Raw genomic sequence first — 21,361 nt, forward strand, 5'->3', positions numbered from 1 at the left:
TAACAGGTTCCACGTTTCCTGACCTCAGTCTGTAACATAAAATCTCCTCCATAGCAGTGTGAGACACCTGCTGGCAGACATGCCAATCAGGAAGTCTACTGCTATGTTTTATCCTGCCCCCTGTCCTCCCCGCATCAATTATAAGAACCAAAACCAAGGTTTGCCACACTCATCTGCTTTAGGCTGGGAATACATTACACACATAGAAATATACAGATCCAATCTGTCCAAGGCTATGGGCACATGCGTGCAAGTGGGCAGCATTTCAGTTGGTGCAACAGCAAGAGAGGCACTTCTGACTTATCTGGAGACAAGGTGAGATGATAAGATCCCACCCTAGCTGAGTTCTCAGCCTTTCCAGTGTAGTAACTGAGGCCTTAACCCTGCAATGAACTCTGTGCAAATGCCCCCCTGAAGTCAGTGGGGTCCAACAGCATTGCTCTCATTGCAGGCTCAGGGCATCAGTTATCGCACTGGAAAGGCTGAGAACTCAAAGAATTCTCTGCTAAGGTGAGTGTCACAGTGTGACTGTCCCTTTAAGAGGGAGCACGGTCCAGTGCACCTCTGTCTGAATAGCTGCTGCCCAATTAGGTTTAAGAGAAGGCAACTGAGCTTTACAAAGAGGCAAACAGGATGTGCTCGGGGGAACACAGAGTGAAGATGCAAAGACTTAGAAGGCTCCTGGAAGCTGCAATAGAGTCTTAATACTTCAGGGCTATCCACCGCCTTCTCTCAACCCAGACAGGTAAGGAGAGAAGCCTTAAAAGCTCTGGAAGAGACAATCAGAGAGCAGACTCCAGGCGACAAGAAGATTCCCCCTAGGTAGGGCTGAGAAGGATGTTATTGAGTCTGTGAGAACTTTATTTTGACTGGCACAGTTTATGATAATAAACCAGGATATTAATGGAACTCCTGTATGGAGTTTTTAAGGAGTTCAAGAAAGGAAACTAAGGCAGAGTATGGCAGAGCCACACTTGCCCAGACAGGGGTGCTACAGGTCAGGCATGCCTTTTTACACAGCAGAACAAGCTTTGACACTGGAATTCCATCATCCCACCCACTCTTCACAGATAGATAGGCCAGGAATACCCCAAAGTTTAGATTCATTCTATTTAATCAATTGTGTACCTATTGGTTTTCCGGAAGTGGGTGGGCACTCTGCTAAAGGATCCCCCTCAGCCTAAGGGGAGGATCTGCAGGACCTCAGAACCCAACTGATTTCGGGGGACAACTAATAAAAGAACAGTGACAGGAGTGCGGTCAAAGGGTCATAAGAAGGGAGCCTGACAGGGACACCGAGCAAAGAGTCCCAGACAGCGCCCACTGCTCCTCGAAGGCGTCAAGAGAGCCAGTGGACGCCACCCAGAGGAACTCTGCCTGGATGCGTAAATGGACAGAGGATCGGAAACAAGCCTCACAGTCACAGGAGTCTCTATTGGCCAACCTCCTCTCCCTGGTTGCATAGATGGATATTTTAGACAGGGCACGGAGGAGGTTGACCAGCAGGTCCCATGACTTTGTGGGGCCACGGATATGGAGTGCATAGAGAAGGAGGTGAGGGGAAAAGTGCAGCCAGAAACGCAACAATATATTGGTGAGGAGCCGGTATAGGGACTGCAACCTGGCGCACTCTAAGTAAATGTGCGCCAGGGTCTCCCTCACGCCACAGAAGGGACAGGTGTCTGGGGCAGGGGTAAACGACACCAAATACATGCCCGTGCTCACAGCCTCATGAAGAAGCTGCCAACTGATATCCCCGGCGGGCCTTTGGACCAGGGTAGAGTATAGGCTGGCCCACTGGGGCTCCTCACCCTGCAGAAGTGGCAGGAGGTCCTGCCACTTTGTGTCGGGGCAGGACACGAGGGTGAGGAAGTGAAGGGTGTGGAGCACAAGCGTGTAGAGATGTGTCCTTGGCGCAGTTTGGAAGCGGACTGGCTGCAGATCATGCAGCCGGCTTGCGGAGAAGGGACGGGGGGTGGGGGGGGCGGTCAGGTCCACGGGGCAGAGGCCCTATATAAACATCTGTTAAGTGTGACTGAGGACTGCCTTTGGAGCGTTTGAATCAGCCCATTTTAGTTAGGGCATGCTAAAGGAGTTACCAACACGTGCAAGAAAAATGATTTATCCCAGTCCTTCCATTGTCCCACTTATACGTGCATTAAATCAATGGAGGTGCAGGAGTATGACACAGCAAAGTTGAGACCTATGTATGTTCTGCATCTCTATTCTTTCGCATCTGGTGTAGCATGGATATAGTGTCACTCAAACAGGACAAGCCATCACTGATTATTCCTGAGATAACTTGTTGTCTGTAGAGTAGCAGGTTATGTTGTACAATGGTGCTTAGATAGGTGGGTACAGACTTCCCAGAGGGTCACAGAGCAAATGATTTCTCCATCCTGGCATAAAACAGGCTTTGTAGCCAGCATGCCTGCTCTGCGTTGGCTACTCTTTGGGCAAATGGCTCTGAATAAGGCTTAGTGGGGTTAATAAACACCAATTTTATGGTTGTTTCACAAACTAAGGTTCCAGCCTTTGGTTGTGGGCCACATGTGTCCATGTGTTAATAGATTAGGACTGACCAAGCTACTTACCAAATCCAGTGCTGAGCCTCCACCCAAGTACTCCATTATTATCCACAGCTTGGTACTCTGCAAATGAGGCAGGAAAAGGTTTGGTGAGCACTGGGCAGTGTGTTAAGATTAAAACAAAAATCAAACCTCAATCAGGCCCTGCTCCACCAGCCATGAAACTTGTGCACAGCTCTTCACTCAGTAGACCAAACAGGCACTCAACCGCCACTGCCAGACTAGGACCAAGTAAGGCGAGCTTCCATTCATCCCTCATTGACACAGTACTGCTGCACAGAAATTAGGCCCTAGGAGGGATCCCACTATGCATTTCCCTTCCAATCAATTTTTTTCTAAGTGAATTTAATGCTTAGTCTAGCATCTTGTTGACAGAAATCTATTCACGGGCAGCAGTCATGCAATCTTCCCCATGTGCCTCTATCAACGTATCTCCAGCTGGTCCTAGAAACAACCCCTCTAAGGGAGGGAGGATAGTTTTTCAGTCGTTGGCCTCAGTAATGAGACTGCCAACAGCGACGGTGGTTGAGCAGCATCCATATTTTTTCACTAGACTATCAACTCATCTTAATTATGTCTCCAAACAGTCACCAGATAGTGGTGACTTCCAGTCACTAATGGCAGCTGAGATAAAAGCTCCTGACCCCAGTATCGCTCCTCCAACAGACCTAGTCTCCTACTCACCCCAACACTGTTTCCAAGTGTTACACTTGGTCTATTTCATTGTTCCCTCAATCTCCCCATCCTCATGCACCCTTTGTTTCACTGATTTGTTGTATTCTGTGCAACCCCTAGAGTGGGAGCTCTCTGGGGGTAGGGAGTGTTTTCTCTGTCATGTCTGTACAGCGTCTGCCACAACACGGCCCTGATCCTCAACAGTTCTTAGATGCTACCGTCATATACATCAATAGTAATAGCAATACCTCGCTGTTCATCCCTTACAGTATTACAGACTGGTTTAAGTGAGAAGCTGAGCGAGTCTGGCAGCCTTAAACCACTTAAACGTGGCAGCGTTCAGTGCAATTGACAACCTTTGTTCAGACAGGCCAAGGTAACTGGCAGGTGTGCTGAGACCAGGGCTGGGCTGCCACTTCACACTGCCATGCAGGGGATTCATGCAGAGAAGAGTGGAGGCAGCCTGAGCTCCGCTAGAAGTAGTGCTTCCTGAGACTTCCATGGTAGCCTCTACAAGAAACTCGAGTTAGGGTCTCAAACCCTGAGAATAACCTGGCTCCCTTCCTCGGTGGTTCTGCACAACTCAGTATTACTGAAGGTGCCTGTTACTGTGTTCTGAGCAACTCCCAGAAGGAATGGAATGGGGCTGAATAAAGATGGAGCACAGACTATCAAGGAGCTGTAAAATCAAAGTCTCAGGCCTTCTGCTAGCTAAACACTGATACACAATGCCAGGGGCAAACCAGAGAGGAAAGCCAGACAGCACTTCATGAGTGTAAAGGCAACATATCTTCCAAAGCTGTGTCGGAAGTGGTGATTCTCTCTTTTTTGGGGTCCCCAGAGATGCAAAGGCAACATATTGAGGACTCTAAAGCCAGAAAGAGAATGCTTTATGACAGACATGGGCAAACCACGGCCCGCAGAACCATCCTGCCCGGGCCCCTTAGCTCCCAGCCAGGGAGCCTAGTCCCCTGCCCCTCCCTCGCTGTCCTCCCTCCCCCGCAGGGATGCTGCCACATGGGCTGTGCTCTGGCCCACCGCTCCCGCTGGGCAGCATGAGGAGCATAGTTGGCTCTGGCTGGGTGTCATGGCTGCGAGCTCCTGCTGCTAGTAAGGGAGCTTGGGGGGTGGGGGGGTTGGCTAAGGGAGCAGGGGATCCTGGAGGGCAGTCAGGGAGGAGAGGGTAGCTGGATAGGGTGGAGGTTCGGTGGGGGAAAGGGCAGTCAGGGGATGGGGAACAGGGAGGGTTGGGAGTGGGAATCCCGGGGGGCCTGTCAGGGGGCAGGGATGTGAATAGGGATCAGGAGGGCAGTCAGGGGACAGGGAGCAGGGGGGGTTGGATAAGGGGGTGGGATCCCAGGGGGCAGTTAGGAGCAGGGGCTCCCAGGAGGAAGTCATCAGGGGAAAAGGAGCAGAGAGCAGCTGGATAGGGAGTGGGAGTGCCCGGGGGGCTGTCAGGTAGCGGGGTGTGGATAGGGGTCAGGGGACAAGGAGCGGGGAGGGGTTGGATGGGTCTGAGGTTTTGAGGGGGGCAGTCAGGGGGTGGGAAGTGGGAGGGGGCAGATAGGGGATGGGGGCCAGGCTGTTTGGGGAGCCTTTCCTACCCGACCCTCCATGCAGTTTCACAACCCCGATGTGGCCCTCGGGCCAAAAAGTTTGCCTACCCCTGCTCTAGGAGAAGGTGGGTGGGGGCTGTGTGGGAGCTACCTCCTTTATAGGAAATCTATTTGGGGGCCTCTCTCTTTGATGGAGCATTCTCATTCCAGCAGAGCCCCACTTCTTTAGGGCTGGTAAATGCAATGGAAATTGCCATTGCACCCTTGCTGCAGTAATGATATTCTTTGCTGACAGTGCAGCCCACCCCTGCCGGACACCCATCCTGCAGCTGTTAGTCACCGCCCCAGCCTGCTTCCTGCTGTTCTAGGATACTAGCCCCATCCACAGACTTATGAGCTAGAGTACTAGGGAGGCTCTCTCCTGTAGCAGCTTTGACTACCTTCAAATAGGACCCATAGTAGCGGGTTATGTAGGGGCTGTCACACTGACTGAGCACAGTGATCTCCTGTTGGATGTCCTCAATTTCATCCTCCGCCTCCTCCAGGTCAATGATCTTGATAGCAACCACCTCCTTGGTGCGGTTGTCGATTCCTTTGTACACCTCGCCAAATGAGCCTTTACCAATCCTCTCCAGCTTGGTGAACAGCTCTTCTGGGTCCACCCTGGAGTGCTAACCGGAAGAGAGACAAGGTGAAAGGGTCAAACCATAAGCCACCCACAGGACACTCTACTCTAAAACAGGGTCACTGTCACCACACTGACTCCCACTACACTTCTTTGAGAGAGCTCATCTTCATTGTAAGGCATCCTCAAGGACCACAATAGACCTCCAGATATATGACAGGACTGGAGATCTTCCCGCACACACGCTTACTGTGGTACCACCCCATGCCAGGGTGAAATGAAGAATGATCTTAGACCAGTGGTCCTTAAAATGTGGGGCACGCCCCTTAGGGGGCATGGGGACAGTTCTGGGGGGGTGTGGTGGGGCCCAGCCAGCCCCAGGGGCAGGCAGGGAGTGCCACCCAGACCCATCCCCAGCCACAGCTGTGGCCCCAGCTCCCAACCCACACCCAGCCTTGGCCCCCTACCACAGCCCAGCCGCGGCCCCAGCTACTGGCCCTCACTGAGGCCCAGCTGAGGTTCTGCTCCCAGCCCCGCCCCCAGTCTCAGCTCTGCCCTCCAGCCTGGGCCCCTGGCCAAGGCTCCGCACCCGGCCCCGTCCCACACCGTGGCTCCAGCCTCAGCCCCCTTACACACCCAAGCCACAGCCCCGCTCCCAGTCCCCAGGTAGGCATGGACAAGGACCGGGAGGGGGAGAACGCAACCCTAAAAGTTTGGGGACTGCTACCTTAGCCCTCCAAGTGCACAGAAAGGGGTCTCTGAAAAAAAAACTGTCAGGTCTTTGGGCGAGGGATTGTGTATCACAAAGGACCTCTGTACAGTGCCTATGACAATGGGGCCCTAACCTGACTGGCCTCTAGGTAGTACTAGAATAGAAGTGTTTAATAACAATGAGAGATTGTTTGCTGTATGCGTATAGAAATGTAGACCCTGGAATGTCAGATCCAGCCTTCTGTTCCTACAGCCTAGTAAGCATGTGGTAACTGAGCTGAATGGTATCCCAAGACCAAGGCAAATAGAAATCCAGTGGGACATCCCCCCACCCCAAGTCTGCAGTGTTTTTTGCAGGGAGATTCAGAAAGAAGGGAATGTTTTCTCTCCCTTTTGACCCTTTATTTTACTATCAGATTTCACCATAACACAAGGGCAGCTGCTCAGAAATACTGATTACCCCACCCCAGTGGAGCACACCATTATTTAACTGTTGGCAAGGTAAGCACCACTCCATTCTGAAGGACAGCAGCAAGGGTCCCAGACACCTGAATACATCAAAAGAGACAAAATAGCTGATCTGCTGAGTGTTTCTCCTGGAACAGCCTTTCAAATGAATGGCATGTCCAGATGTGACAAGCACATTCAGCCTCACTACATAAGCGCATTAACTGGGATGCTTCTAATGTGATGATCCACAGAGTAATACTGGCATTCAAATGGTCATAATTAGGCCTCAGAGTTAATACTTCATTACTGTGAATGTGGGTGGGTGGGAAGTCTGCATCACTCTTTGATGCCATTTCATTCGGCCCAGCTGCAGACTCAGAGGTATTGCATTGCTTTGCAGTGGTAAAAGGCTCTTCGTGATCAAAAGGGCTTTCTTAAAGACAAGTCTAGGTTCTGGAAAATCCTGCATGACTTGTGGGAAATAACCAAGCAATTATGACGTATGGGTTTCCACACCCATGGCTTCTCAGAACAAGCATATGATACATACTCACCTACAAACACATCAATGAGGGACCACTCCCTAGTTAAACCTTGAATTCAACTGAGATTTTATCTGAGGTCAGGACAGCTGCATTTTCCCATTTCCTCACTGGGTTCTTGCAGCTGGTCCTCAATGAGTGCCTCAATTTATGTTTAATAATTAAACCAACTGGGCATATTAAGAAGCCTTTGGACCGGGCACAGCAGCTAAACAACCCTTCCCAACAATATCACATCTGCACACAGAGCAACAGAGGCCTAGACACGGGCAACCAGCACACTCAGCTAGCTGAACAGGATTTTACTATGCCAAAAATCCTCACGCATCCATGGCAACACCCAAACGGTGCTACACGTTCAACAAATATAGGCTGGAAATGGAAAGAGAGGGGAAATGCAGCATTGAGCAGTAGAGATTAAAGGAACTAGAGATGCAAGCAAGGACCGGAGTGTGGGGTGCAGGACGGAAGATGATCTAAGCTAGAGAACATGAGTGATAGGATAGCATGGCTGCAGTCTTAATGAATGGCCAGATGTGCTGTTCGTAACCCACTGCACGGGCAGGATCCAGCTTACCCTTGCACCAGCAGTCTATTAAGGATACTTGACTCAGAAAGGGAAGGGAAGTACTATCCACATGACGCACTGTGCAAACAGACACTCCCAGGCCCTCCTGTCTGAAAAGTGATCAGCATTCACAGAGGGAGAGGGCAACAGCCACATTGAACACTGCACCTTGAAAGGAAGAACACTAGAAAGGGATGCGGGGGGACTCAGGAGTGTGATGTAGAGCCAGGACCAATAACTTCCTGTTCATCAAGTCTGATTTAAGCAGGAGAGGGAAAAACCTGCAACTAACATGCAGCTGGCTGCCCTCATATTGCTCACTCTGCTGGTGTTTTCTACCCCTTCCCCATCCTGTGTCTGTCCGGCTGCTAGCTCATCAAGGCAGGGACCATCTACTACTGGTTGTTCAGTACCTAGAACAATGGAGTCCCATTCTTGTTTGGCCCTTATGCAAATGATTAATAGTGATTAATGAAGTGAAACTGGAGCAGCCATTGCAGAAGGTTGTTTGGGGACTGACAAGGGTATGTTGCGGGCTCAGCAATCTGATCCAAATCTCAGTCCCATTGCTAACAGCACAGAGGGGTGACATTTAGTTCTGGTTTTGTCTTGTGTTTCATGAGCACTGCAGAGACTGAAGTGGGCAGCAGGGGGCTACGCTTCTGTAACAAACACAGCGTTTAGAGTATTGCTGTATTGGCCAAAGGTGTTAGGGAGACTGAACAATTCCTGTAGGCAGGAATTGTGTCCCATCAAATTACATTAAAGTCAGCACCTAGAATGGGAAACTCCAAAGTTCCCAGCTGCTTAAAAGCAGACCCGAGAACCACTCATACTTGTGGCAGACTACCCTTTGCCCAGATCTGGAAGCGGCACATGCCTGCCTCAAGCCTTCTTTGTTTGAGGAGCAGAAGACCAAACGAGACCACCAGAAGCTGATGAAAAGTTTCTCACGTGTATTTCTGAACAAGTCAATACAAGTCCCGCAGTTGCAGCAAAGCCATGACCTAATGAGTTTCTCTGCCAATGAGTGAAAATTCGAAGGCCCAATCCAGCAGTTACTCTGGACACTGACCTCCACTGGAAACGAGGAGAGTTTGGCGTGCAGACTGAATGCAGGAGTAGATCACTCATGCCTTCGCTCTACCTATACAGAACAGAAACAGGAATAACATTGTGACGGATTCAGTCACAGAGATCCCCTTGGGACTGTCACCTGACATGCTGGAATTACCTCTGAGCCCGTTTTCCCTGCCAGCTTGGGACTCCAGAACCCTGCCTTGTTACGCCAGACACACTAGCCGGCCACAACACAGACCCACGTCTGGTCCACGCCCCCAAAGCTGCAGACTTGAACCCAAAACTGCTCAGCAGGTCACCTATTACCCAACATCCCAATGGGATCCAAACCCCAAATAAATCCATTTTATTCTGTATAAAGCTTATACAGGGTAAACTCAAATTGTTCACCCTCTATAATATTGATATACAAAGTATAAAAAGTAGGATTTAAGTGGTTTCAAGTAATTACAGACAGAACAAAGTAAGTCACCAAGCAAAATAAAGCAAAATCACGCAAGTCTAAGCCTAACACATTAAGAAACTCAATACCGGTAAATGTCACCCTCAGAGATGTTCCAATAAGCTTCTTAGTCTGGGCCCAATCCTTTCCCTGGTACAGTCCTTGTTAGTTCCAGCAGGCATCTTAGGTGAAAAGAAGAGGCTCTCTCATGACTGAGGCCATGGCTACACTAGAGAGTTGCAGCGCTGGTGAGGGGGTTACAGCGCTGCAATTTAGGATGTGGCCACACTTGCAAAGCACGGCCAGCGCTGCAACTCCCTGGTTGCAGCGCTGGCTGTACACCCGGTCGAGCCTCAGGTGTAGGGATTCCAGCGCCGGTGATCCAGCGCTGGTCAGCAAGTGTGGAAGCCCACCAGCGCTTTTATTGACCTCCGGGGTATAAGGAGGTATCCCAGCATACCTTAGAAGCCTCTCTGGTAATCATGCACACTCCACTGCCCTGGGCTCAGCTGACCCCACCTTTAAATGCCCCGGGAATTTTAAAAATCCCCTTCCTGTTTGCTCAGCCAGGTGTGGAGTGCAATCAATCATTCAATCAATCAGCAACCATGCCTCCACGCCCCAAACGAGCCCCAGCATGGAACAATTCCGAGCTGCAGGACCTCATCAGTGTTTGGGGTGAGGAAGCTGTGCAAGCACAGCTGCGCTCCAGAAGGAGAAATTATGATACCTATGGGCAGATATCGCAGTCCTTGCTGAGAAGGGGCCATGAACGGGACGCGTTGCAGTGCAGGGTCAAAATAAAAGAGCTGAGGAGTGCTTACTGCATAGCCCGTGAGGGAAATCGCCGCTCAGGAGCTGCCCCCACAACCTGCCGTTTTTACAAGGAGCTGGATGCCATACTTGGGTGTGACCCCAGTGCCAATCCGAGGACCACTATGGAGAGTTCAGAGCAGGGAGAAGTGGGGGAGGGTGTAGAGGAAGCTGACAGTGAGGCTACTGGCGTGGAGGGAGACACCCCGGAGTCCCAGGAGGCCTGCAGCCAGGAGCTCTTCTCAAGCCAGGAGGAGGCTAGCCAGTCGCAGCAGCTGGAAGTTGCTGGTGAGGAAGAAGCTGCGGAGTGTGCTCGGGGTAAGCAGATTTTTATGTTTTGGGAGAGGAGGGTTTGGGTTATGGCTGCCTGCATGCATGCCTAAACGTGGAATAGCCCATTGATTTGCTCTATCACGTCTCTGTAATCTGCCTCGGTAATCTCTTGAAAAGTTGCAGCCAGAGCGTGCGCAATGTGCTTTCTCAAGTTTATCGGGAGAGCCACCGTGGTCCTTATTCCGGTCAGGCTAACTCGTCCGATCCACTGTGCAGCGAGGTGTGGGGGGACCATGGCTGCACACAGGCAAGCTGCATAGGGGCCAGGGCGGAATCCACATTGCTGTAGAAGACCCTCCCTCTCTTCCCATGGTAACACGCAGCAGTGATATATCTGGCAGTAGGAAACCCTGTTGAGAATTTAGGGATACTTGAGTGCAGGGCGCCAGGTTCGCGGTCCCCCCCCAGCCCCGCGGTGCGTTCCGGTCTCCCCACCCCCTTCCAGCAGGCAGCCAGCCCCGCGGTGCGCTCCGGTCTCTCTCCCCCCTTCCCAGCAGGCAGCCAGCCCCGCGGTGCCCTCCGGTCTCTCTCCCCCCCCGTTCCCAGCACGTAGCCAGCCCCGCGGTGCGCTCCGGTCTCTCCCCCCCCTTCCCAGCAGGCAGCCAGCTCCGCGGTGCCCTCCGGTCTCTCCCCTCCCTTCCCAGCAGGCAGCCAGCACAGCTGTGCCTTCCCCCCCCCCTCACCAGCAGGCCGGCAGTTACGCGGACCGCCCCCCCCCCCCGCCAGCAGCTCGCCACCTTCCTGTTCACTACTGTCCCCTGTGCAAGACACCAGCTACCTCCTGTACCCAGTGCAGATAAACCCCAGTGACCCATCGGTCAATTCCCCCTCCCAGGTGCAGTCGGGGCAGAAACACTCACCCCATTGCTCACCATGCCTTCGCTTCCCTGGCCTCTCTGTGTTATGTTAGGTATGTGGGAAGGATGCTACAAAAAGTCTAAAAACTCTTTCACTGTGTGATAATAAACAATGTAGCCTCTGTGTATTACATGTTTCTATCTATGTTTTTTTTAGTGACCTTGACTAATGCAGCCGGATCACCGGCCTCATGTCGGTTGCAGAACTTGAGAAAAAATCTGCGAAAATCAAAAGAAGAATTGATCAAAGCAGTTATGATTCACTACAACAGAGAAAGTAGGAAGACGCAGGAATGGAGAGAGAAAATGTATGAGTGGAGGCAAACAGAAAGCAGGAGAAAGGAATTGGCTACCAAAAAAACCTCAAAGCAGATGATAAGCCTCCTGGCTCGCCAAACTGAGTCTTTCGAGTCTCTCGTGCAGATCTGTACCGTGGTAACCCACACCCCTCCCAAAGCTCTCTTTCTTGTTCCCCAGTATTTGCACAAAACACCTTTCTCCAGCAGCCAGTTTCTTATTACCCCCAGCTGCCCCCAACACCTGTACGATCACCTACCAGCCCTGATAACTACAATTCTTACCCTGTGCACTCCACCCCCATTACCCTGCAGCATAGTAATCCTGAAGTGCAGACGACATTGAACAGTAATCCAAACAGGACATATTCAAACCTCTGAATGTACAGTCCACCACCCTAACCCCCCTGGCCTTTTATGTACTGTACTTTGAATAAAGGATTTTATGGCTTTTACAATACGTTTTATTATTGCAGGAAGTGGTAAATATTGTACCCCAAGGTAGAAATGAGCACAGCAAAGGCACCAAACATTACTGTTGGCTCTCAGCATCAAATTGCTCCCTTAAGGCATCCCTAATCCTTGAAGCCCTTTCCTGGGCCTCTCTAGTAGCCCTGCTCTCTGGCTGTGCAAATTCATCCTCTAGGCGTCGAACCTCGGAGGTCCATTCCTCAGTGAATCTTTCACCCTTCCCTTCACAAATATTATGGAGGGTACAGCACGCGGATATAATAGCGGAGATGCTGCTTTCCCCCAAATCTAGCTTCCCATAAAGACACCTCCAGCGGGCTTTCAAACGGCCAAAAGCACATTCCACAGTCATTCTGCACTGGCTCAGCCTGTAGTTGAACCGGTCCTTGCTCCTGTCAAGCTTCCCTGTATACGGTTTCATGAGCTATGGCATTAAGGGGTAAGCGGGGTCTCCAAGGATCACAGTGGGCATTTCAACGTCCCCTACTGTGATCTTGTGGTCTGGGAAAAAAGTCCCAGCCCTTAGCCTCCTGAACAGGGCACTGTTCCGAAAGATGCGTGCATCGTGCACCTTTCCAGGCCATCCTGAGTAAATGTCAGTGAAACGCCCACGGTGATCCACAAGCGCTTGCAGAACCACGGAGAAATACCCCTTGCGATTAACGTACTCTGATGCCAGGTGGGGTGGTGACAGAATAGGAATATGTGTCCCATCTATTGCCCCTCCACAGTTAGGGAAACTCATTTGTGCAAAGCCATCCACAATGTCCTGCACGTTCCCCAGAGTCACAGTTCTTCTTAGCAGGGTGCGATTAATGGCTGTGCAAACTTGCATCAGCACCATTCCAACGGTGGACTTTCCCACTCCAAACTGGTTCGCCACCGATCGGTAGCTGTCTGGAGTTGCCAGCTTCCAGATTGCAATAGCCACCCACTTCTCCACTGGCAGGGCAGCTCTCAATCTCATGTCCCTGCGCCGCAGGGTAGGGGCGAGCTCAGCACACAGTGCCATGAAAGTGGCTTTTCTCATCCGAAAGTTCTGCAGCCACTGCTCGTCATCTCAGGATTGCAGGACGATTTGATCCCACCACTGAGTGCTGGTTTCCCGAGCCCAAACGCGCCGGTCCACGGTGCTGAGCACGTCTGTTACTGCCACAAGCAATTGAGTGTCTTGAGCGTCAGGCGTTTCAATATCATCGTCTGACTCCTCACTGTCACTTTGCAGCTGAAGGAATAGCTCCACTGCCATGCGTGATGTGCTGGCAACATTCATCAGCAAGGTCCTCAGCAGCTCAGGCTCCATTTGTAACAGCAATCTCAGAAATCGCGCTGCAGACTCACAATGCCGCCAAACTGCTTGGAATGTGTAGCAAAGCACCACGGGGCGTTGGAACAGGAAGCGGAAAGACCTGCACACTTCCTTCCCCTTCCCACAAGCCACAGCGCCAAAATGGGACGAGGTGCTCTGTGGGATAGCTGCCCACAATGCACCACTCCCAACAGCGCTGCAAGTGCTGCAAATGTGGCCACACTGCAGCGCTGGCCCTATACAGCTGTACGAACACAGCTGTAACTACCAGCGCTGCAAAACTGTAAGGGTATGTCTACATCTACAATTTTGCAGCGCTGGTTGTTACAGCTGTATTAGTACAGCTGTATAGGGCCAGCGCTGCAGAGTGGCCACACTTACAGCAACCAGCGCTGCAAGTGGTGTTAGATGTGGCCACACTGCAGCGCTGCTGGGCAGCTTCAAGGGGGGTTCGGGGAACGCGAGAGCAAACCGGGGAAGGAGACCAGCTTCGCCGCGGTTTGCTCTCGCGTTCCCCGAACCACCCTGCAAACCGCAGGGAAGGAGACCTGCTTGCTCGGGGGTTCGGCGAACGCGAGAGCAAACCGGGGAAGGAGACCAGCTTCGCCGCGGTTTGCTCTTGCGTTCCCCGAACCACCCTGCAAACCGCAGGGAAGACCTGCTTGTTCGGGGAACGCGAGAGCAAACCGGGGAAGGAGACCAGCTTCGCCGCGGTTTGCTCTTGCGTTCCCCGACCCACCCTGCAAACCGTCCCCGAACCACCCTGCAAACCGCAGGGAAGACCTGCTTGCTCGGGGGTTCAGGGAATGCGAGAGCAAACCGGGGAAGGAGACCAGCTTCGCCGCGGTTTGCTCTCGCGTTCCCCGAACCACCCTGCAAACCGCAGGGAAGGAGACCTGCTTGCTCGGGGGTTCGGGGAACGCAAGAGCAAACCGGGGAAGGAGACCAGCTTGATTACCAGAGGCTTCCTCAGGTATGCTGGGATACCTGCTTATTCCACGGAGGTCAAGAAAAGCGCTGGTAAGTGTCTACACTTGATTACCAGCGCTGGATCCTCTACACCCGAGACAAAACGGGAGTACGGCCAGCGCTGCAAACAGGGAGTTGCAGCGCTGGTGATGCCCTGCAGATGTGTACACCTCCTAAGTTGCAGCACTGTAACCCCCTCACCAGCGCTGCAACTTTGTGATGTAGACAAGTCCTTAGTGTAGCCATGGCCTGAGACCATCCTTTGTTCTCTTCCACTCCCTTTTATAGCTTTGGCACAAGGCAGGAATCTTTTGTCTCTCTGGATTCCCGCCCCTCCTTCCAAATGGAAAAGCACCAGGTTTAAGATGGATTCCACCATTCTTCCTGGGCTGGCTTACAACACAGGAAGGCTTGGGAGTAAACAGAGCCATCTACAACCAATTGTCCTAGTCAGTGGGAGCCATCAGGGTTCTTAACCATCATCAATGGCCCACACTTTGCATAATTACAGTAGTACTGTACCTCAGAGTTACATTTTATATTTCTATCTTCAGATACAAGAATGATACATACATACAAATAAGATGAACACACTCAGATTATAAGATTTGTAATGACACCTTACAAGAGACCTTTGCATAAAGTATATTCCAGTTACATCATATTTACCCTTGTAAGTATATTTCCATGAAACACTATGGAGTGCAACATCACAAACATAACTGAAGTACTGATAGCTCAGACATATCAATTCTGAGATAAGCTAATACTACCCAGTAGGAAAGCTCTACTCATGTGCAGCTACTGCTACCTCACAATATATGACAGGAACAGTAAGAGTCCATGCTCAGATTGCCTACAACAGAATTCTGTCCAGCCTATGGCACAGTCAGGTAAGTGAAACTCTGCAAGATTACACCAGGTTCATGAAATCTCTCTTCAGACGTCCCCTGTGTAATACTGTCCATGATTAGCAACAAGTAATAATGAGAGAGAAAAATCCTATCTGAAATGCCACATTACAACTTGGTGAGCCTTTGCACAGATGCTCTAGCTGGCTTGCAGGCAAGCTTCATGCACATGCTCACACAATGCTGAGAGGTGAAGTGGAGAAAAATCTCAACACCACCATTTTGAATGCCAACTGGTCTATATGCTGTTCTCAATGCTAAGAAATGAACTGTCCCACACTTCATGCAGAGAGCAGCCACACACAGGTCAGTCTAACTTAACTATGGTGCATTCCAAGAACCCACCTGGTATCTTTCACCACAAAGCAACACAATTGAAGTGAGCAAAGACAACTTAAATATAAACTCCCTAGCATCCATCAAGGCCTGCAGTTGCCAACCACGTTGAACTCTGAGATGGAGGGAGACAATGCTCTATGCTATTCTGCTGGGGGAAAGGAGAGAGAAAGAACATTCCAACCTGACTGCTTGAGATAGGGGAGCACATTCCACTTGGATCTCAAGGGGAGGAGGGTAATTATATCATGGCAGCTCAGGACAAAGAACAATTTATCGTGCCAGTTGGAGGGTGGGGGAGAAAGGCACTTTGTCATGACAGCTGTGGGGGAATTTTCCATCATGACTGAAGTAGCTACGTTTTAGTTTTAAACAAAGCAAATCACTGCAGATGTCAGGAATTAAGAAAAGTGGCATTTTAAGAGCCAACTTGGCAGCAATCCCAAGCAGTTCACTGTGAGAAACTCAGGCTTGGCAGCTCTATTGGGTCTTGCTGCTGAGGAGACATGTGACGTGTAGACGTGACACCTTTAAGCTCTGGGAGTGTGCTAGAGAAGGGAAAGTTCCCACACTGAACAGGCTCTAAGTACAGATGAGCATATTTGGCTGACACCGATGCCAACACGTTTCATATCCAACCAAGATCCTCAATACCAGGCCAAGCCCTGCTTTGCTGCAGTTCACCTGGCCCTCCAAACAGAGCTGCCTACAGCATCACCTGCTGGAGTCATGCCCTAGGCTGATGTGAAGGAACCCAAAGGAGAGAAGTCAGGGTTCTCAATCTGAGGCAGATACATATACAGGAGTTGTGGGGGCACAGCATCTCTGCCCTTTCCACGTTTCTATCCTGGGCCCTCTTCCCATTTAGCAAACAATGAGAATCACTGATTTAAACCAGGAGTTAAGACTTCCTCATCTATGGCACAACAATTTAGAAAGTAAACACTGCTGGTGCCATACCCTACAGCACAAGGACTAGTAGTTGCAGAACTCCAGTCTCCCCAGAGATTAACACCAATGTATTGTACTTGTGTACAGTCCTTGGGCTCAGGTACTCTCTAACCACAAAGGCAAATATTCAGAGTTTCTCTATGGCCACGTCCAGACTAGGAATTAAAATCGATTTTAGATACGCAACTTCAGCTACGGGAATAACGTAGCTGAAGTCGAATTTCTAAAATCGAGGTACTCACCAGTCTGGACGGCGCGGCATCGATGTCCGCGGCTCTCCGTGTCGATTCCGGAACTCCGTTCGGATTGATGGAGTTCCGGAATCGATGTAAGCGCGCTCGGGGATCGATACACCGCGTCCAGACTAGACGCGATATATCGATCCCCGAGCAATCGATTTTAACCCGCCGATGCCGCGGGTTAGTCTGGACGAGGGCTAAGTCACAGCTGGAGGAGGGAATCAAGTTTAAGGGAGTGCAGCAATACCTTGTGTAACGTCTTAACCTTTCAGTTCTCTAACGGAAATCAGTACTTTTGCAGAAGACTAGAGGTATTATATGCAGAGATGTTTGAAAGCCACTTGTCAGTATCACTTCAGTGCAGTTTTTCTATTGCCTGCTGATTCACGGAGGGAGGGTCTAACTGATTTCTACAGTCCAGATAAATAGAGCAATTCGTATGACAAAAATACTTTGCATTTTTATAATCTTCTATCCGAGTGCTTTCCAGGCACTAGTTCTCATAACAGCTATCAGATAGTGACCTATTACTGAGGCACAATCTCTTAAGACTTTTACAAGGTCACACAAGTAGCCTGCAGCAGAAGTGGGAGTAAATCCAGATCTGAGTTTCAGCCACAAGTTATTACTTGCATTATAGTAGGGCCTGGAGGCCCCAACAGAGACTGGGGCCCATTGTGGTGGGTCCTGAACAAACTCAGTGAGTATCCTCCCTTGAAGAGATTACAATCTAAATAGACAGGACAGAAAAAGGACAGGAGGGGACAGAGGCACAGAGATGGGAGTTGACTTGTTCAGCATCACATAGCAGGTCAGAGACAGACCTGGGAATAGAACCTGAGTCTCAACCCAGTGCCCTATTTACTGGACCACCCTGCCTCTCTCAAGCCTACCCTTAGTCTTCGGTCAGCTCATGACATCAACAAGCCAATCTGTGAACATGGGTGGACATTCTTTACTTGATACATTCTTCCTGGCCCTCTACAGACCCTACCTATGTAGAGCACTGGTTCTCAGTCTGGGGTTAGTGAGCAGCCCTGGGGATTGCTTTCTTGATGACTAGGTGGAAGGGGAGGGTCCCGAACACTCTTTAATTTGTTACGCACTGGAACAAATTGCCTAGGGAGACTGTAGAATCTTTGTCATTGGAGGTTTTAAACAACAGGTCAGACACACACCTACCTGTAATGGTTTAGTTATTTAATAGCCCTGCCTTGAGTTTAGGGGACTGGACTTGATGACCTATTAAGGTCCCTTCCAGTCCTACACTTCTATGATTCTGTTGTAACATGGGGTCATGGTATGGAAAAGGTTGAGAAACCCTGATACAGACTATAATAATGAAAAGATTAGGCATAATTTATACTGACAACTTTGGACCTAATATTCACTCATATAAGCTTGCTGCAACTAAAGCCAGCCAAACAACCCCACCAGGATCTCCATTCATGATACAAGTCAAAATTACTCTCCTTCCTTCTGATTAACTTCCTTCAGCCTTAGTCCACTAGCCCTTCATCTAGTGCAAGCTTCTCACATGTCCCTATACACTGATGTAGGAGCCTTCTCCTGCACAGTGCCTGCATTTAACAGCCTCATCAATTCATCCACTGGATGCTTACATATTCATATAAGGCACATTTCACATAAGAACAGCCATACTGGGTCAGACAGATGGTCTATCTAACCAATTATCCTGCCTCTAACAGTAGCCACTGCCAGGTACCTTCAAAGGGAATGATTAGAACAGAGCAATTGCAAGTGATCCATCCCTTGTTGTCCACTCCCAGCTACTGACAGTTAGAGGCTTAGGGACACTCAGAGCATGGGGTTATGTCCCTAACCATCTTGACTAAAACCCATCGATGGATGTATCCTCCATGATTGCATCCACTTTTTTTTTTAACCAAATTATACTTTTGACCTTTAGAATATCCCCTGGCAATGAGTTCCGCAGGTTGACGGTGTGTTTTGTGAAGAAGTACTTCCTTTTGTTTGTTTTAAACTAGATGCCTATTAATTTCATTGGATGAATCCTGGTTCTCGTGTTATGTGAAGGGGCAAATAACACTTTCTTATTCACTTTCTCCACATGATTTATTATTTTATAGACCTCTCTCATATCTCCCCTTAGTCATCTGTTTTCCAAGCTGAATAGTCCCAGTCTTTTAATCTCTCCTCATACGGAAGCTGTTCCATACCCTTTATCATTCTGGTTGCCTTTCTCTGTACCTTTTCCAATTCTAATATGTTTTTGATTACTAGAACTGCTTAAAGTATTTAAGGTGTGGTCGTACCACAGATTTATATAGCAGCATTATGATACTTTGTCTTATTATCAATCCGTTTTCTAATGGTTCCTAATATTAACTTTTTTGACTGCCACTGTACATTGAGTTACATTGTTTTCAGAGAGCTATCCATGACTCCAAGATCTCTTTAAGTGGTGACAGCTAATTTAGAACCCATCATTTTGTATGCATAATTTAGTGTCAAATAGGACTGCCCCTCATTCATCTCCAAAGTTACAGGCTCCATCTACTTAATACAGGAAGTACATACAGTCCACTATACTAGGAGGCAGTCATTCTATAACTCAGACTTTGTGTGTCTGTCCCATTTCTTATCCTGCTTCCCCTCAAATGCTGCGAGAGAAAAATACTCCCCACTTCCCTAAGGAGAGCACAGTTATATTTAGGGAAGTACTGTATCTATGCCAGTCTCATGCTTCCTGCCTCCATGCTCTTGCAGCGTCAAAATCTGATATCGTCGAGGAATATGACAGCAATCACTTGGATAAGAGCACAGCTGAGAACACACTTAGGATGTTCTGATCTTGGTAAATAACGGTACAGTTCTTAAAAGATTTTTGCTTTGAGGATTTTTATGTTTCACAAACAAATTCTTATCACCTACCTGGTTAGCAAAATCCCTCAGGTGAGCCATGGCCCAAGGATGCTAAGACATCCACTTCTGTAAAACCGGGTGGCTGGAGTCCTGTAGTATAGGGATGGAGCAGTGCTATCTCAGCCACCAAACAGTTGTGATGGGGAAGAATACAGCTGCTATGCTCAGAACTCCTGGAGTCTAGCTTTCTCCCCAAAATGCTACCTCTTCCTTTACCCATTACTTAAGGGTGGTCATCCCAACCCATTCACAAAAGCACATCAGCACATCTCACATTAGCAAAACCACCCTGGATGCTTCAAAGACATGAGAAACTTGGTCTCAACAGGCAGGAACAGTGCCGATGTCCTGAACGCCCCCTACCACCTCCACATCCTATGCTATTCTGCAAGAGCCCTGCACTGGCCCCCTCTCCCCAGTGCCCAGCATTCCACTCTTCCCCTAACAGCCTGCCCAGTCTAGACCCATCTCCTCAGTGCCCAGCCGCCCCCACACAAACCCTGCCCCAACACCCCTCCTCTCTCCAGGGCCCAGCCTACCCCGACACACCCCTCTCTCCAGGGCCTAGCCTGCCCCCTTCCCTTCACAGCCTGCCCCAACACCCCCTCTCTCCCCTGTGCCCAGCCTGCCCCGACACCACCCTCTCTCCAGGGCCTAGCCTGCCCCCTTCCCTTTACAGCCTGCCCCAACACCCCCTCTCTCCCCAGTGCCCAGCCTGCCCCGACACCACCCTCTCTCCAGGGTTTAGCCTGCCCCAACACCCCCTCTCTCCCCAGTGCCCAGCCTGCCCCGACACCACCCTCTCTCCAGGGCCTAGCCTGCCCCGACACCCCTTCTCTCCCCTGTGCCCAGCCTACCCCGACACACCCCTCTCTCCAGGGCCTAGCCTGCCCCCTTCCCTTCACAGCCTGCCCCAACACCCCCTCTCTCCCCTGTGCCCAGCCTGCCCCGACACCACCCTCTCTCCAGGGCCTAGCCTGCCCCCTTCCCTTCACAGCCTGCCCGACACCCCTTCTCTCTCCAGGGCCCAGCCTGCCCCTCACACCCTGCCCCGACACCCCTCCCCTTTCCTCCCCGGGCCCAGCCTGCCCCCCACCCGCCCCGCCTTGCCCGTGCCCAGCGCACTGCGGCCAGGCGGGGCTGCCCCAGCCCAGGCTGCCGGCAGCCCCACCTAGCAGCGGCCCGGGGCCCCGCGATCAGCACCCCCCGCACAGGGACTCCATGGCGAGCTCTCGCCCCGCGCGCAGCCGGTTTCTATGAGAACTGCCCCAGGACACCGAACTCAGCAGCAGCGGCAAATAGGGGTGGGGAGGACGCAACAACACCGAAGGGGCGGGCGGGCGCACCGCGCAGCCTCCTGGGGCGTGTAGTTTCCTCTAGGCCGCCCGCCAGGGCAGAGTCAGGCTACGGACTACAATACCCGGCAGGCAACGGGGAGCGCGGGCAAGGGACGGGAGAAATGAAGGCTTCTGGGTCATGTAGTTCGTTGGCCCTCCTGCTCGACGAGAGTGCAGCGGCATCCGGGGGAAGCGAGGACTACAGCCCCCAGCAGGCGGGGCGGCCTGCCTTTCTTGTTTCCCTGACTGAGAAATACCCTCACACCTTGCCTGATCCTAGAAGCAGAAGCAGACGCAGACGCAGACACATGAACACAGCTGATTCCCGGGCCTTGGGGTTCCGCCTGCCCCTGGCTCCCTCCGTGGGGCCCTCACGGGGAGCAAGAGAAACTCCC

At 50.9% G+C, this 21,361-nt stretch overlaps 1 protein-coding gene across 2 annotated transcripts in view; it reads right to left on the reverse strand.

Annotated features, from left to right (window-relative positions):
• The window catches only part of STK25 (serine/threonine kinase 25), a 35,135-nt gene extending 14,183 nt beyond the window's left edge, over window positions 1–20,952 (reverse strand). Inside the window, exons 1-4 of one of the 2 annotated variants that reach the window (XM_050965598.1) lie at window positions 20,801–20,952; window positions 19,639–19,719; window positions 5,260–5,490; window positions 2,595–2,651 (exon numbers count right to left, since the gene is read on the reverse strand). In XM_050965598.1, the coding sequence (XP_050821555.1) occupies window positions 2,595–2,651; window positions 5,260–5,490; window positions 19,639–19,668 (318 nt within the window). In that variant the 5' untranslated portion in view covers window positions 19,669–19,719; window positions 20,801–20,952. Of the gene's footprint in view, window positions 1–2,594; window positions 2,652–5,259; window positions 5,491–19,638; window positions 20,131–20,800 lie in introns of those variants that run through there. The other variant, XM_050965599.1, reaches the window with a different exon arrangement.
• Between the last annotated feature and the right edge of the window lie 409 nt (window positions 20,953–21,361).

This window comes from Gopherus flavomarginatus, chromosome 8 (genome assembly GCF_025201925.1).
Source record: "Gopherus flavomarginatus isolate rGopFla2 chromosome 8, rGopFla2.mat.asm, whole genome shotgun sequence".
Lineage (NCBI taxonomy): Eukaryota > Metazoa > Chordata > Testudines > Testudinidae > Gopherus > Gopherus flavomarginatus.